The 17,164-nt window shown below is 34.6% G+C and overlaps 2 protein-coding genes across 4 annotated transcripts; both read right to left on the minus strand.

Moving 5' to 3' along the window:
• Positions 1-3,417: 3,417 nt before the first annotated feature.
• LOC115971366 (protein NTM1-like 9) lies at positions 3,418-7,237 on the minus strand. The gene is made up of 6 exons (XM_031091246.1): positions 6,815-7,237; positions 5,914-6,206; positions 5,485-5,805; positions 4,936-5,307; positions 4,260-4,667; positions 3,418-4,176 (listed from the first exon to the last, which is right to left on the minus strand). Exons 1-6 carry the CDS (start codon positions 6,984-6,986, stop codon positions 3,886-3,888), a joined length of 1,857 nt encoding a protein of 618 aa, XP_030947106.1. The 5' UTR covers positions 6,987-7,237; the 3' UTR covers positions 3,418-3,885.
• A 5,238-nt stretch (positions 7,238-12,475) lies between these two features.
• Positions 12,476-16,616, minus strand: LOC115972509. Of its 3 annotated transcripts, none has more exons than XM_031092819.1 (7): positions 16,570-16,616; positions 15,762-16,066; positions 14,468-14,602; positions 14,339-14,381; positions 13,131-13,187; positions 12,918-13,032; positions 12,476-12,824 (listed from the first exon to the last, which is right to left on the minus strand). In XM_031092819.1, exons 2-7 carry the CDS (start codon positions 16,064-16,066, stop codon positions 12,694-12,696), a joined length of 786 nt encoding a protein of 261 aa, XP_030948679.1. In that variant the 5' UTR covers positions 16,570-16,616; the 3' UTR covers positions 12,476-12,693. The 3 variants fall into 3 exon arrangements, with proteins under 3 accessions (XP_030948679.1, XP_030948678.1, XP_030948680.1); XM_031092818.1 differs by lacking the exon at positions 16,570-16,616 and adding an exon at positions 16,332-16,484; XM_031092820.1 differs by lacking the exon at positions 16,570-16,616 and adding an exon at positions 16,332-16,485 and having other exon boundaries at positions 12,499-12,824; positions 13,131-13,184.
• Positions 16,617-17,164: the final 548 nt, after the last annotated feature.

Genomic DNA, 17,164 nt, shown 5'->3' on the forward strand with positions numbered 1-17,164 from the left:
CAAGTAGTCTAATCTAATTTTAATTGGAGAGAGATGTTTTACTTGTTCAAATAAATTAGATTTTTATTCAGCTTAGTTACTTTAGTTTGGACTGGTATAAGTTATGATTAGATACTAGACAAAATTAGTATTTAATCTTTACCTATTTGAAAGTTGTTTTGTATAAATTCATTTATTGAAAGTGAAAGAAAAAATAGTATTAAGTCATTGAGTTTCGTATTGTTAGCTGGTCTAAATTTAAGGCCGAAAGACTCGAAGTCTCTGAGTCTCAAAATAAGAAATTTTGGTTTCTCTTTGAAACAACCAATAAAAAAATAAAAGAAATAGATGCACAGTCATCATATGCATTGTTAGCTGTCTGGTTTTTTTGCCACCTGGACTGTAAGCTACAGTGGCTTTTCTTTCATTATATTTACCCAAGTTTTTTGTAGTCGCATTTTCTGGATGCATCCAAAATCTACTATTGAAGAACTGCTCCTATACTATGATTAGCTAGATTTATTTTTGTTCTCCCTCCCTTCCATTTTATTTGTCCTGTTTAAAAAGTCAAACTTTTTAAGGAGACATCATTTATTATCTTGTCTACCTTTTAAAAATGTATAAATTTTCTCTTCAAAAAAAAATGTATAAGTTTCCAAAACTACTCTTAAATAAATTTATCAAAAAATTGAATTATTAATAAAATAGGGGCATAATAGGAACATTAGTAAATTAATGACTTTTATTTTTAGAAACAAGACAATATTTTGGGACATCCCATAATAGAATAGAGGATAAACAAAGTAAAACGGAGAGAATAATAGTTATTGGCATTTGGAAAATCCGTTGTCCCGTGTTTTTCTTATAAGAACTAGCGTGTAAATCCTGCATATGTATGGAAATTAACATATTTTTAATTATAAAAATATAAATAACTAGGCAAATTATTAAAAAATATATATAATTAGTTAAATATTAAAATTTTCACCTAAATTTAATACTATTTATGATTATTTTTTTAATTTTTAATAAGATACTAGAATATGTGATGATCTTTGTTGTGTAATAATTTTTATTAAGTATGTATGATTGATTTTTTTTTAATATAATTTATTAATATTAGACTCTAATTATTTTGTACTCATTAACTCACTTAGCAAAAAAATTAAAAAACTTAAATAAATATATGACACAAAATTAACTAATAATTGAATTTTAATTTAAAATTTAATTGAATTTTCTCTAATTTAGAGAGAGAGAGAGAGACTAGTATATTTCAAATTATTATTGTCGTCGGCAGTGGAATTGCAATTGAATTGAATTGAATTATTAAATAAAAGACGTACATAACAATAATCAAATATTATAAAAGAGAATAGGACAAACCAGCGCAGCAATGGCTTACAGGGCCGGCTTAATCCAAAAAACCGCTTTCAGCATTATAGTGGTATTCCAAGAAGCCCACCGATTTTACCCGATAAACCTCCAAAAACTAGTGGCTTCATCTACCAAACTTTATTTAAAAAAAGTAACCCCTTAAAAAGACAATAAAGTAAAGGAGATGATGATAATAATAATAATAATAATAATACACGAAAGCAATTTTAAAAACAATTGATTATCTATGATAGCTTAGACAGAGATAAAAAAAAAAAAATCAAAAGCTAATTTATTTTTAAAATATTAGATTATTAATTTATTAGAAACTAGTCGCTAACCGTGCGATGCACGGAAAAACTATTAGAAAATAATAAAGCATGCATATATTAAAAGACAATTTAAGTTCATGTGTGCTTGCAAGGGATACATACCTAAATAGTTCTTGCGGTAGAAATAAAAGTCTTATCTTTGAGATAAAGAATTGATGTAAACAAACTAACCTTACATAAAACAAATTAAAAAAAAAAAACATAAAACTGATGTCACAGGAAATTCAGCCATATAGTAGTAATATATAAATCTCTTAAAACCTAAACCTAAACCTAAGGACTAAATATTTATGCGCCTTCTCTTGCTTTCCTGATGTATTTGGTTAAAAATATAAAACTGATGTCACGGAAAATTTAGCCACATAATAGTAATATATAAATCTCTTAAAACCTAAACCTAAACGTAAGGACTAAATATATAAACAAACTAACTTTACAAAAGCTGAACTTTATAAGCTAAAATCTATACCGTGAGTTGTAGATCTTGAATGCTATACCGTGCGTTTAGGGTTTCCTATATCTGGAAAGAGAGAGTTTGCAAAAACCAAAGAAAATCTCTCTATAACTTAAGAAACACAATATAATAAAATCAAAGAGATAAAATTTTCAGAGGACAAAATATTATAGATAATTTAAAAGAATTTTGGTTTAATTCTTGAATACCGCAACTCCATAAAATTCATACTAATAATAATATTTTATGAATGCTTTAAGGCTTCCTACGTCTGGAGAGAGAGAGTTTGCAGAAACCGTGGCTTTATATTTCTTAACTTGAGAGAGGGGTAAGGTTGTTAGGGTTTTGAGGAGTTATAATTTTTATTTATTTTTTATTTTTTAAATATTGTGCTGACGTGGAAAATTGTGGTGCCAGCAAAGGCTTCGATTTTATATATATATATATATAGATAATATTTTGACAAAAAATAATATAAAACTCATAAACAATACATAAAATAAACAAAAAGTCAACTTATAATTGGGTGTGAAAACACAATACTACGCTGCTTATGACTGCTATACCAACGGATTCTAGCAACCTTTAGTTTTTCAGTAAAGGGCAAATTGATGTTTTCTGATTTGAGGAGTGCACATTCATGTAGCATGCATACAACCGGAAGTTTGACTCACTCCTCATTACATGATGCCAAGACTAATGGCTCATTTAGATTGAGGAAAGAGAGAGAGAGAGAGAGGAAGAATGGAAGAAAGTAAAGTTAATTGAAAATAAACTAATTTTGAATCAATTCTATTTTACAGTATACTCTACTCCCTTCTCTTCAAACAAAACATAAGAGAGTGCAGAGTCTGCAGACTGTCATACTCGGTAACAAAATCCCGCCAAAGAATCGGCCACAGACTGGTTTCCCAAGTATATGCATGCCTGTGTGAACAATATCTAAACAGAACAGACAAAATAAATTTAGCACTAACTGAAGCACCACTAGACACAGAAATATGGACCCCACAACATATTGGGATCTACTACATGTTTGTGAGAATTAGGTGTGATATGCATTTGTTTAGATGCACAACACCACAAGATACCTTCTCCTTCGTAAGAGCTTCCAGTACATGGTACAAACCCCGCAAAGACAAAACAACCAGCATAAAGTGTTTCCATGTACTTAAACAACCAAAGTATGCACACACAAACAAACACACACACACACAAAAGAGCCGATGTACAGAACAATAAATCCAAAACAAAATTCAGAACCTCCAACAAAGCTACTACAAAAAAAGAAAACAAACTTAAATTAAACAACGTTGTTCGATAATAGAGTACACAACATTTGGCTATTCTAGATATATATACGCATGCATACAGGAAAGCAGAGGAATCTACAAACCTAACCCTGCTTCTAAGCAACTAACATACACTGGAACAGACTACCTATAGCTATTCCTGTGCAACATCATGATCAAACTCAGCTCCCCCAGTCCATTCCCCAATAAATAGTATGGACACAACTACAACAAAAGAAACTACTCCAACGACTGACGTATGATAATGAGGTTCCTGGGGCACAATGCCTGGCTGCAACCAACAGACCATCACGATTCACCCTCAACCTAAGTTGTGTAGATGATTCTTCATTAGTTACTCTGCTCTCCAACTTCAGAAAACTGCTTATTTACCTCGTCTGGCAACTACAAAACACAGGAGCAGACTACCTATAGCTATTGGTGTACAACATCAAGATTTGAAGTACCCCCATACCCCAATAAAGACAACAGACATGACTACAACTAGAGAAACTCCTGCTATATAGACTAATGAGGATCGTGGGGCATGATGTAGAGCAGGTGCCTTCGCAAATTCTGACATCTCCAGCTGGCTGCCACCTGGAAGAGCATCACGTTTCACCCTAAACCTCAGTTTTGCAGAGGATTCTTCATTAGTTCCCCAGCTCTTCTCAGACTTCAAAAGCTCGCTCAGTTCCTCTATCTCAACAACAGGAGGACAGTGTTCTGAAGCTTCTTCAGCCTGCAGGCAACATTATTAGACTCAATAATTGATAAATACATATGAGCAGAACTTTCATATCAGCTTCATTTAATGAACCTTACCTTAGTAACTGTTGATTGCACTTCATCTTCTTCACTGCAGCTTGGACCTCCCACTTCACTATGGCAAACTGATTCACCAGAACACTGGAGCTGCAGACGGATTCTTCTTGGAGCAGTACCTTGAAATGGAATATTGCCTAAAGTTGGTCTATTCTGAGGTTGCCGGGTCCTAATCTTGATTCCAGTTTCACCAACAGGAACACTGCTGTAGTTATTGGGTTCCTTCTTATCGGTTGGTTCTTCTGAGCTGGGCGCCAAGGATGAGCACACAGCAGAATAAACAGACAAAGTATCTTGTCCAACAGAATTATCCCAAAGGTCATTCCCCCAAAGTTCTTGGTTGGAATATACATGCTCACTATCAACATGTTCATTGAACCATCCAGAAACTTCCATCTCAGAATCACGCTGGTGGATGACAACAAAACATGTCAATTTCAGAGTTAGATTTGTTCACTAATTAACTACATCAAATGCCCATAAAAGCAAAGTATATATATATTTTTAATGATGTGAAACCTCACCAGGGATACACGCCCCCAGCCATCAGAAAAAAGCAATATATAAATACCACAGTGCCAGAACTTCAAAGTAAATGCAATGTGCAAGCTAAACTGGAAACAGACAAGGATTACCAATAGCATGTCTCTCATAATCCAAAAGAGTATTATTTTACCTGTAATTGAGCCATTTCAGTGTCCGCATCACTGTATGCACCACTGTATGCACCACTGTCTTTAACATAAATGCTTCCAGGTGGTACAGCCTGACTGGTAAATAGGGTGTCGCTCCCACCAAATGAGTTCTTCTGACTGGCTGATCCATCAAATGAGTTATCATCAGGGTTATTCAAGAACTCATCTAACAACTCTGTGAGAGATATGTCCTGTTCGCTGGTACCATCCTGAAATGTTAGTGCATTATTGCCATTTCCAAAGTCACTGGGAAAAGGTGAACCCACTTGGGGTGCTATCTCCATTTGAATCTGTGATTGCAATGTGGGGAAATCTTGAAAATCAATCTCGCCGCATGAGGGCTGCTGATTCACCTAAATTGAAAAGCAAGAAAACAACAAATTTTAGTCATGGAATGTCTCTTGATGATTCAAACCAAAGAAAAGAAATTCCTCATTATGAAGGGCTTATACATGGTAAAAGATAGAGAAACAGGATGACGAACACACAAAGAAAAAAGAATACAGATACTTTGTGAGTCCGCTTCTCACCTCTAAAGCATCTTCTTCTAGTACATGATCGTCCACATCAGAAGGCACATAACTATTGGAGCTAGTTTCAGCAGGGACTAGAGCATTAGGGGTCATGTTATCAGACTTATCAGTCAACCATCGCTTTATACCTTCAGACTGGCTCCTAACTGGCATATCAGATGTTGCTGTTTCTTGAAGTTGAACTACATCTGACAATGTATCATCAGGAGAGGACTTGGTAGTGGTAGGCGACAAGCCAGTAGGGTCAACTTCATCGTACTTTGGAACTGGTGACTTCTCCTCAGGCTTGTGGAACAAGCGACAGAGAACAAAGGCAGCCTGCACAGTGTGAAAGAAGAAATGTAAGACAAACGTAAGTCTTTAAGTGTATATGAATTCCAAGCTGTTTCCAGACTAGAATAAAAACTTGTTAGGAAAGAAAAGTACCTGGCCGGGACCAGTACCATCCAGGTCTTTCTCAGTAGCACGATACTCGTGCATGATCCAGCTTGTGCGCTCGCCCTTGGGAGCACGGCCTCTGTAGAAAACCAAGGTCTTCTTCATCCCAATCATGCTGGTATTGGAGCTAGACTTGCGGGACTTTATGGTGCGGTCCTTACCCGTGGCTTTCCAGTAGCCAGCATCAGTGGCTCTGTTGGAACGATGACCATTTGGGTACTTCCGATCACGTGGGCAGAAGAAGAACCACTCGGGATCATCTGTCTTTATCACTGAGAGCCCTGGTTTCAGCCAAAAAAAAAAAAAAAAAATCAATCCTTTTTCTCTTTTTTGATTGCAATGACACACACACACTCAACGGATCGTGATTTACAATCTCACTCTCCGGAATCCACCTTGCTCTTACAAGGAGAGCAGGTGCAATTTGATATAAAGCTTATTTACCAAATAATCAATAATATAGAATATGAACCAAAATCAGCATATAATCCATTCACAAATCAAGAAAGGATACAGATATTTTGAGTATAGAAACAGATCGAACCAGAGAATCAAAATCTAAATTTCTATTGTAATCCTCTTTGTTTTGATTTTTAATTTTTTAAGGGTTAGAAAATAGAAGCTAGAAGAATGTCAAAAAGGAATCTTTGGCATACAAAATAGGGATATATGGATGTGCTTTTTCAAGGGGAATTATTCATTTATTCATGGGAGAATAAAGGGAAATGAATTGACAGTAAAATTAACCGATCTATAAAATTCCCAATCCTCACAATCAAATATTATAAAATTAAGAAATGAGCTTTAAACATAACTATAAAAGAAAAAAACTAGAAAAGAAAAATAAAAATGAAGAAGAAGAAGAAGAAGAAGGAAGATAGAAAAATACCAGGTAAATCCCAGGGCTCCCATTTGCAAACGTCGATTTCGCGAATAACCTGGACCTCGGAATGGCGGCCGTTGATTTTCAACCTGAGGTAATGGTTGATAAGCTCTTCGTCGGTGGGTCTGAATCTGAAACCCAGAGGCAGAGATTCCATTGTTAACACTGCAGCACCCATCTTCCTCTTCTTCTTTTTTGTTTGTTTTCTCTCTCTCTCTCTCTCTCGCACTTTACTCTTTTCTTTGGTAATTGGTAGATTTTTTTTTTCTTTTTGAGAGTCAGATATTATGGGAGCAGTAGTAAATTGAAACAAAACCTTGGGAGTTGGGAGACCTCTTGCTGGTTAAGCAACATAATATTAGGACATGTACATAGATAGATGTAACTCTACTATACAATCACAATGTTGTTTTGTTTTGTTTTGCTTTGTGATACTATTTTTGGGACATACACAACACGTGTTGCCGTTCTCTACTCGTTTTTCTATTCTTGCAAACGCAATGCCCACCGTTACCGTTACTATGTTCCCAACTACCACCACTCTCAACCAATGGGATCATGACACGCAACGACTTTCTAATCTTTGTGGGGCACAAAATTGTGTGCTGTTACCGCGTGATTGGAATCGGCAAAGTTTTGGGCAGACTAGTCTAAACGCGGTAGCTGAGCTCCGTTACCGCATAGCGTGCCACTCTGCCGCGTCCTTTCTAGGAAGGGAGCTGCCCTCAATATAGTGATATACCGCTGTATTACTGTATTATATATTATTGGCCAATAAGCACTGGCATTGCGCCTGCTTAGTAGCTCTTTTATATATTTTTTTTTTTTGATAAAAATTAATAATTTATATTTATTAAATAAATAAAAATGATAAACTTTAAAAATAAACTGTAACAATAATTTCTTTTAAAATAAAATGAATTTGATTGCAAAAAATGCTAAATTTTAGGGATATTTTACTTTTATTTAGATGAAAAATGAATAAAAAATGCTAATTTTTTTTTTATATAAGATAGATATTTTAATCTGACCTAATCTAAATATATATATGTATGAAACTTCCTCTTTCAGACTTGAGCCTCGGTCATTACCCTCCACACCCCACAAGCACTTATACTTGTGAAATGACCATAGCACTAAGAGTGTGCAGTGGTAATACTAAATTTGTATACGTGAAGGGGAAAAAAAATCCTAAATTTTAGGAGCTCTCCTTTTAAATTCAAAATGAAATTTGTTAATTAACATTTATAGCCTTATTTCTAAGAGAAGTTACCTTCCATTAATGAGAATATTTTTGAACTATATAAAAGTTATGTTCAAATAAGGGAATCCTTTTTTATATATAGTAATATAGTATGGATATATTGAGATTAAATTTTATAAAGACGCGGTATATTGTTGTATTACTCTATTATATACTAAGATTATTTAAATTCAACATACCACATCACTTTATCACATATTAAAAAATAAGCACAATGACTCACAATTAATTCTAAGAGCATCCGCATCAGATGTGGTAAATGTGTCAAATGCTAAATATTTGACATATTTGCCACACCAAACACAAAAATGGAGGTTCATCAGATGTTCCAAATCCCAAAAATTATGCAACACAATTACAGTACCGTCCCAAATATGAGACGATATGGACAGATGTTGCAAAAAATTTTATAGTTTTTTATTCTCTTTTCTCTCTCCTATCTCTTCATTTTTTTTCTTTTCTCTTCTCTCTCACTGGTTCCCTCTCTCTTCTCCTTGTATTATCTCTGTACTGGTCTCTCAGGATCTTCAACCAGTCCGGGATGTTCACTGACAGCAATGACGGCGTAGCTCCGACGACGACAGCGCGCTCCGCCGACGAGGGCTTGGAGGACAGCTTCTTGGAAACGCACGCCAATCTCTCTCACCCTCTGAAGCCGCCACCGCCGATCTCGCCCAACCACCGTCAATATCGCCCAGCCGCGCTCGATCTCGCTGATCTCACCCCGAGGCCGTTGTCGATCTCACCCTCTTCCCTCTCCTTTATGTCCGCCTTTCACTCTGCCTCTCTTTGGTTGTGGGTTTTTTTTTCTTTTTTTTTTTTTTTTTTTTTTTTTTTTTTTTTTTTTTTTTTGCTGCAATTTGGGTTGATTTGATATTTGTGAGTAATTTTGGTGGTTGGTTTGCAGTAGAGGTGGGTTGTAGTGGTGGTGATGGTGGGTATTTGTGTTTGTTTTTTAAATTGTAGGCGGCAGGTGGTGGTTTAGATGATCTGGGTGGTGGTGGGTTATGGGCTATGGGTGGTGACAGTGGCAGTGGTGGTGGGCTGTGGGGGTGATGGCCAGTGGTGGCTACCGGTGTTGGTGCCGCAGTGGACATTTGTGGCTGGTGGTTGTGCCGTTGATGTTGTTGCTGTTGTTAATGATAATGGGGGAAGGGATAATATATTATTTTAATGTGTAGTAAATATTATTTTAATATATAGAATTGAATGATAAAACATCTAATAAATGGGATGTTGTAAAATGATGTGGTAAAATAATAAAGTAGGTCTTTAGTGTAACAAAATGGCATAATTTTTTCCACATCTGCTATGGATACTCTAATGCCTATATGAAAATCCAATCAAATTAAGAGTTTTTGAGTTATTATTAGGTGTAATAGGATGTATTGAGTTTTAAGAAAAAATATGATGTGGCCATCTCTGATTGGATAATGTAAACCGTGAGTTTGAATTCAAACTCTTACATATTTTATCTTTTGTTTTTTGTTAAGAGTATATTATTCTTCCCATAAAAAAATAAATAAAAAGAAGAAAGAAAGAGGTGTATATTAGTCTATGTTTATTGTTTACGCCAATATGAATAATGAACACTTTGAATAGCATGTATAGATCATCTCTTACCACTCTCAATAAGATAATTATTTTGTGAAGAGTATTATAGTTCAATTATTTATTTATTTAGAGTGTTTTAACTTACGGTGTCTTGCTCTCTTCCGATTATTATGCTCTTTATCATTAGACTAAAACACCAATTAGTTTTTAGTATAGGCTTATTCAACTATCAGAGACTTTATTAATTGAACTTAGAGCTGTCCAACCCACCTGGCCGCCCGCCTAACCCGCTCGAGCTCAACCCACCGCCACTCGATCCGACGTCTTCGGCGGTCGGACGTGGGTCCAAACTCTCTAACCTGACCCCACGTGGATCGGTTGTTGGTTTTACGTTTCAAAACCCATGACACCTGACCCGAACCGAAACAATCATCCTCTCTAGCGAAATATAACGAATTTTGGACCAAATCCAGCGAGATCCTTCGAGATCCGGTGATGTTCTGGTGTTCCTCAACTCCGATCCAACCATCTTTGGTCTTCCTTCACTCAAATCTAGTGTTCCTCAACCCCGATCCGGCCACCCAAGTCTTCCTTCACTCAGATCCGGTGTTATTTGCTCAGATTCACTCAAATCCGGCCAAGATCTGCTCTCCTCCTTCGCTTAGATTTGCTCAAATTCGGCGGTATTGGGTTAGATCTAACTTAGATCTACACAAATCCGGCTATTCTTAGTTAGATTGGGCTCCGGTCTACTCAAATCCAACGATAATCCATTAGATCCGGTTGGCCTTTAACTCAGATTAACGAAGAGAGATCTTCTCCTCCGCTCGCCATCGCTCATCATCAGACTTGACCGACCCGACCATTCGCTCCCCTAAGCCCGGCCGACTTGACCCGTGGTGGTCGGAGGTCGATTGTGGGTTTGTTTTTGTTCCACCCGACCTGGGCAAGTTGAGTCCAGGTTGAAACCAAAACCAACCCGGACCAACCTGTAGACAGCCCTAGTTGAGCTGACTAGAACCCACATATTATAGCTCAATTAATTGACAACTCCATATTTTTAAACGAGAAATTCAAAATTCAAATCTTCCTTCCTCTAAGTATCAAATTATCAAACCAAAAAAATATATAATGATAATAATAATAATAAGTAACCACTTTTTAAACTTTTAGAGCATGTTTGGTAGAGCATTTTAGTAACATGTTTTCAGTTTTTAAACAACATTACACGCATTTTCACACACTTTTTTACCCACACATATTTCAAAAAAATACAAAAAACATTACTCACACTACTCTACCAAACGGGCCCTTATTCTTTGACGGAATACTATGAGAATGCTATAAAAAACTATATGCCAACTATGTTCCATGGTTTTAATATTTTAATTTTTTTTTATTTTACTATATTGTCTACTTTTCTATGTTTTTTAATTTTTTGTTGCTAAAGTCTACCTTTTTATGTATATAATTATTGTCATATAGTTTAGAATTTTCTTGAAATGAACGGTAAAACCTCAATCATTCTTTATGTTCCGAATGTAATAGATCTTCATTACATTTGAACCATGTTCTTCCTCTCAATTTCTCTTTCATTCTACAATTTCTTTAATTCATTCAAATGCTAATAAAATATTGCCAGCATAATCTTTCACTCTACTCTTAATAAGTCTTAATAAATAGGAACCTACTTCTTCAATCATTTGGAAATTTCCATGAAATTTCTCTTACCAATTCTTCCTTGGGACTAAAATTAAAATCTAATTTTACAAGTTATCAGGTATTAAACAGTCAAATCTCTTGCTCAAAAATTGCTACGGATGTCACAATCGTCCTCAATTTCAAAATTTGTGTAACGGCTTTCCTATTATTAACGAAATTTTTTTTTTTTTTTTTTTCGGGAGAAATTAAAAAGTATTAATACAAGTTAAGGTTAGTGGTGACAAACTGACAATTAACAAAAATCCTGAGAAAAAGGAAAAGGAAAAGGAAAATGGGTTTTTGTAACGGAACTGTGATAGTTGAAGCAACGTGAGAATTATAGAAGACCGTGTCAAAAGGGCTTTACAGGCCCAATAAAAAGGAGAGAGGCGCCACCCTTAAAAAAGGGATGATTCTACTAGCACATGCTTCTATATCTTTTCCCGCAGAAAGATTAGATTCAGAATGTGGGCTTCACCCAATTTACCTCGTGCAGCATCTCCCTCTCACTTTTCTAACCTATGTTTCCTGTCTTTGATGGTAAACTAGTCTGTTAAGTGTTAACCATTAAAAATTCATAATTTTATTCATTTTAATTTATTTTAAAAGACTTAAGATTATTCATTTTATTTTATTTTGAACACAAAACCAAACTCAAATTCATCAACAAATTAGATCACATGTTTATGCTCAAAGTTTAGCTTTGGCCGTACTTATTTTTATCAGATTATTTTGTTTATTAATTTATTAAAAAAATACAGTTGTAAGTTGTAACTAAAATATGGCGTTTTAAAAAGGGCAAATGCACAATATTTTTACAATAAACTCTAGATGGTAGGTTATTATTGGCTGTTATGGGTGGACAAAAAAGTAATTTAAATTGTAAATTCAAATTAAAACTAATGACAACTTACCACTTATTATTTGTTGTAAAAATGTTGTAAACCTAACACTTTTCTTTAAAAAGCTATAATTTTGTTTTAAGATAATAATAAACTCATAGAGTTGGGGGTATGAAGATTTGAACTCTAAATATTTCCGTTAGAAACACCAAGAACTACAAAACTGTTGGCTCATCCAAACCAATATAATATAACCATGAATGTACCATAAAATAAACTTGCAGCACTTGTGTCTAAGACAAGTGATTAAAACTTAAAAAGAAAGTAGATTTATCTCAAACTCAAATGCTAAGGTTCTTAATAAATTCAACAACAAATAATGTTGTCCAGTGCATCATGGGTATCAAACTAAAAGGCAAGAAACAGAGGTTCCCTCACAAATAGAAAAAACATCATGAACACTTATAAACAGTAAACAATAAATTAAAGAGTTTACTTGTAAATATTATCATACATAGTTTTACCTACAAGGTGGGATGGTAACCAAGATTCCCATTTGTTTCAATACTTTGCACAGCTCTTCTCAAATGCCACTCATGAACGAATTCCAGTGCAAGTCGCAGTGCAGTTCCAAGTCCAAGCACAACAATAACACCTATACATAAACTCAAGTTTTTACCATCATCAAACAAACTTGTCCTTTGGGAAGAATGAGTAGAATTGTACACAAAATTATGGAACTACATACCGATTATAATGTTGATAGGCAGTGCAGAGACACCAAGGGTAATGGAAATTAGCACATCCAACAGGAGACCACCAATGAGGATTGCAAATGCCACCCAAAGTGGACTAATACATCCCTGATACGAAGATCATTAAATGCAAAAATCATAGAAAATGAATATTATTTTCAGAAAATAAAGAGTAACTCAGCAGATTGACCACAGTAACCCCTTACCCTTTGATGATTTTGAAGTCTATAGTTTTCAATCCTCCAAACCCAGTAATTTGTCTGCTGCATGAAACATAAGAGAACAAAAATTCAGACTTGTCTGTTAGACACTAAACATACCCTGAACTGAAAATAAGAAATACATCACCTATTCTGCCTCTATGTAATGCAGAAGCATCAGTAATTGATAGAAAGAGCAGAGCATACTACTGGATATATTTCCCCACATTGAAATTCCCTTTTTCGGCTTTCAAACACACTACTAACTTAATGCTTTGTTACAATGGTGTATCTTCAGCATAAACCCTAATGTCCAGAGTCATCATATTGCAGTTTTATAAACTTGAGGTTGAACCCAATTATTAAACTAGAAAAATTAATAACCAGTAAGATTTTTGGATTTGGAACACAGAAAAAAGAATGCAGTGGCAAAATAATTAAAAAAAAATCACTGCAAGATCTTAAGCTTCTTCTTCTCAAATCTTTATTTCGGTGGATGAATGCTTCCTCTCTATTTTATTTTGATAATATGTTTGATATGCTTGATACTTGTTCTTTTGGCGCTTAGGTAGTTGTACCCTGTGTACACATTGAAAATGCCAAAATTCTCATAAATACTTTATATGCTCATAGTTCTTCAATATTATATTCTCCATATCTCCAGCTCAATATACTAGGGTTTGTAACCACTATACCGAGTATATGCTATAATAAAATGTTTTCCACTATACTGAGTATATGCTATAATAAAATGTTTTCTTTTTCTAAATCTATGTCAACCTTTTTTCCAGTTCTTAAATATTTTATGAGTATATGCTATATTGGTCTTTTCATAAAAGCATCCGTACTTTAGATGTCCTTGAAAACATATATCATAAACCCTTCAGGTGCTGTTACTAACAATTCTATGTTCTGGTCTATCGTGGAGAAGTTCATATCCTGAAAATTTGGGTGCATCCGTTACTACTCAGTAAGTTCCAATTAGTTTTAACAGAGCAACTAAATAATATTTCCAACTTTTTGATATAATTATGAAAGACAAAATATCTATTGGGATATATCCAAGAAGCATCTAATTTGACACAGATATGATATCACAAATCCCATTCAAATTGCTAACTCAATGCATATCTTAAATAGCTCAATAGAAAAGGCAAAGAATATTCTCAATTGCATATTACAAGTCTTTGCAGTAAAAAATACAGAAAACATACACTGGGCTGGGAATCTGGAGGTGGCACATTTGTAGCTACCTCTCTGCATAAAAAGGCAAAACCAAATTATAATATCCTTTAAGACTAAGCTGGCTCAATATCTTGAACAAATTTAGTCAAAAGGCTTACTGGCAAATCTCGCATTTGTTTGATCCTTTGGAACAAAACCAAGTATCTATGCATGACCTGTGGGCTTTTGCAAGACCACCTCGACAGTGGCACCCAAGCTCTATTAGAACTTCCTCCTTCTCCTGCTGACAAACTCTGAAAGAATAAAATAGCCAATATGATGGTTCCAGTACTTTTTGAAATGACACAACAAGATAAAGCAATAAGTAATTCGCTAATGCTTGTATCCATCAAACTCCATTTCCAACATGAAAATAAAGATCATGCAGTTAAAGTAAAGAATCTGTCCCACACATATATATAAATAAGAAAGATGCTTAGAAACAGGTAGTAGTAACTTCAAATGGATAGCATGATTCTTGAAGCATCAAATTCTAATATAAAAAAACTCCTTAAAATCAACAGAGCAGCTCTGCGCAGCCTAAATTTTATAAGCTAACTTGAATGAGACCAAAATGATTAGATGCAAAGGAAGTACAGGTTCAAAAAACAAGGGCAAGAAGCCACAATATGAAAATCTTACAAACAGTAAAATGAATAGAAGGAACCAAAACAGGCATCAAATATAGGATGAAGACATTGTTGAAAAGATTGAACCTTTTAGATATACTCCTACTGATATAAAGTGAAAATTTATTTTCAATCACACTACGGTTTATTATATCTTCAGACCCTAATTTCGGTCTTTTAATGAAATTTGGTGTGGGTCTATCACACTGCTGGTTTTGTGGTAATTATAGTAACCAAACTTGAAGGTGGTTTGCATGCAATATCATCTAATGAAGATTCATTCTAATGCGCATTCCAAACTAGCATGCTTAATCGTGTATGTAAATTAACTAAAAAAAAATTGGGTGCCCTCTAATTGCCCAGTAAACACAATTAGGAGATGAGAAATATTCGAGCTTATGGTCTTGTCTATAGAACACTAAGATTGTTAGACCGTTCTAAGATTGTTAGGCCAGCCAACTTAAGTTCCAATTTTGAAGAGTTCAGTCAAATTTCCAAGACATTCATGTGACGCATATGGGGAGTTTAGGCAATAATCAATAGAATGCCCAACATAAGAAACAAAAGCAAACACATTTTATAATTTATAAAAACCAGAGGAAATGCTAGTTATGTCTGTGTTTTACCCAAAAGGATTAGTCAAGTTACAATTGGGGTTCCTTGTAATTACCAACATAGCCCAATTCAATGTGGTAAACACCTGATGCAGGAGTCAAACCACGCCTCGATAACACGCTCATCCAATCCATATCCACATAATCCAGGGTAAGGAAGTACAACTTACCTGCATTGCTCAGGAGAACTTGTAGTCCTAGTCAAATATGGCTTCTTAGGAGACACGGGAGTCGGCAGTTCTTGCTTAGAGGTGTCGGTTGCCGACAGCTCTGGCTCTGGTTGGGGAGTGGTTGTGAGTGAATCCCCACTAGAAACCACGACGGTGACTGAGGTGTGATCACCATGATCGCCGCCGGAGTCCACCGTCACAGCTGTATTATGGTCAGTACCCTTTTCCAAGTCGGGGACATCACCATCATCAGCAGCAGCACCATCACCAGCATTATCCCCAGTGGTGCCCGCGTCTTTCACCATCTGATTCGATATTTTTGCCAAACACTTAAGAACCAACCTTATAATTTATTTATTGTCAAATCTCTATCTATCAATTAGCGTAAAAATAAGAATCAAACAAACGCTATAGAACTCCAAAAAAAATAAAATATATAAATAAATTCATTGAGACATTTTGACAAACAGAAAGAGCGCGATATAAAGATTAATATATAAAAAAGAAACCAAAAGAAAAAAAACACAAATATATAGGCTATTAGTTACAAAGGAAGATCGATCCTCGTACCTGGGAAATGCTGTTTTGTTTTGTTGGTTTTCTTTTGTTTTGGTATTTATTAGTAATGAAAGCGTTGAAGAATTAGAAGAAGATGACTAATTACAGATATGGAGGATTTTTTTTCTTTTCTTTTTTTAATTTTTAAAGAATGAAGAATTTCAGATATAGTTTTTTTTTTTTTTTTTTTTCCTAATTATAATAGAAAGTGTTTTAATTAATTAATATAAAGTATTATCCAAATTCTAACCTAACTTAGCAGCGCAAGAAGCATGTTTGGGGGTTAACTTATTGAGGTTACGCCCACGCGCCAAATCGATTACTGCTATGACAGACTCATCTCATCTCACTTAACTCACCGTGTCAGACACTGCACCTCTTCTTCTTTTCTTTTCTTTTTTTTATTCTTTTCTTTTTTAGCATAATGTGAGACTACACCTCTAAATATTAAAGGGTCCTAATCCATTTACAGATATATGCTAATAACAGATTACAATTGTTGACATATTGAGTTTCTGTTTGCTATCCCTTAGTTTTTGGTAACTAACTAAGGTAACTTATTTGCTAAATATGAGACAAAAACATATATATATATTTATATAAACACACTAGTTTTATTAAATTAAAAAAAATTAAAACCCAAAGCCTAACCTTATTCCCCAAGGATGTAGTACTTGGGAAGGTACAACTATCAGCTCATGTTAAAATATTATATTAATACTTATTTGCTTTAGGAATTGCAATTTTTTATATCAGATGCCCGACCTTATAGAATAATTTATAGAATCTATAAATTAATAGTTAGTGTAAATGAGTGGACTTGCTTTGTCACAATTCATAAAATA

Source organism: Quercus lobata, chromosome 12 (genome assembly GCF_001633185.2).
Source record: "Quercus lobata isolate SW786 chromosome 12, ValleyOak3.0 Primary Assembly, whole genome shotgun sequence".
In the NCBI taxonomy this organism is placed as follows: domain Eukaryota; kingdom Viridiplantae; phylum Streptophyta; class Magnoliopsida; order Fagales; family Fagaceae; genus Quercus; species Quercus lobata.

What these genes read in the sequence shown, in the direction of transcription:
- LOC115972509 (XM_031092819.1), bottom strand. Translation starts at nt 16,066, where the DNA reads ATGGTGAAAGACGCGGGCACCACTGGGGATAATGCTGGTGATGGTGCT. An exon ending in GACTTCAAAATCATCAAAGG is followed by an intron (nt 13,033 to 13,130) that starts GTAAGGGGTTAC and finishes TCTTCGTATCAG; the next exon opens with GGATGTATTAGTCCACTTTG. An exon ending in GCCTATCAACATTATAATCG is followed by an intron (nt 12,825 to 12,917) that starts GTATGTAGTTCC and finishes GTTTATGTATAG; the next exon opens with GTGTTATTGTTGTGCTTGGA.
- LOC115971366 (XM_031091246.1), bottom strand. Translation starts at nt 6,986, where the DNA reads ATGGGTGCTGCAGTGTTAACAATGGAATCTCTGCCTCTGGGTTTCAGA. An exon ending in GGAGCCCTGGGATTTACCTG is followed by an intron (nt 6,207 to 6,814) that starts GTATTTTTCTAT and finishes GGCTGAAACCAG; the next exon opens with GGCTCTCAGTGATAAAGACA. An exon ending in ATGGTACTGGTCCCGGCCAG is followed by an intron (nt 5,806 to 5,913) that starts GTACTTTTCTTT and finishes CACACTGTGCAG; the next exon opens with GCTGCCTTTGTTCTCTGTCG.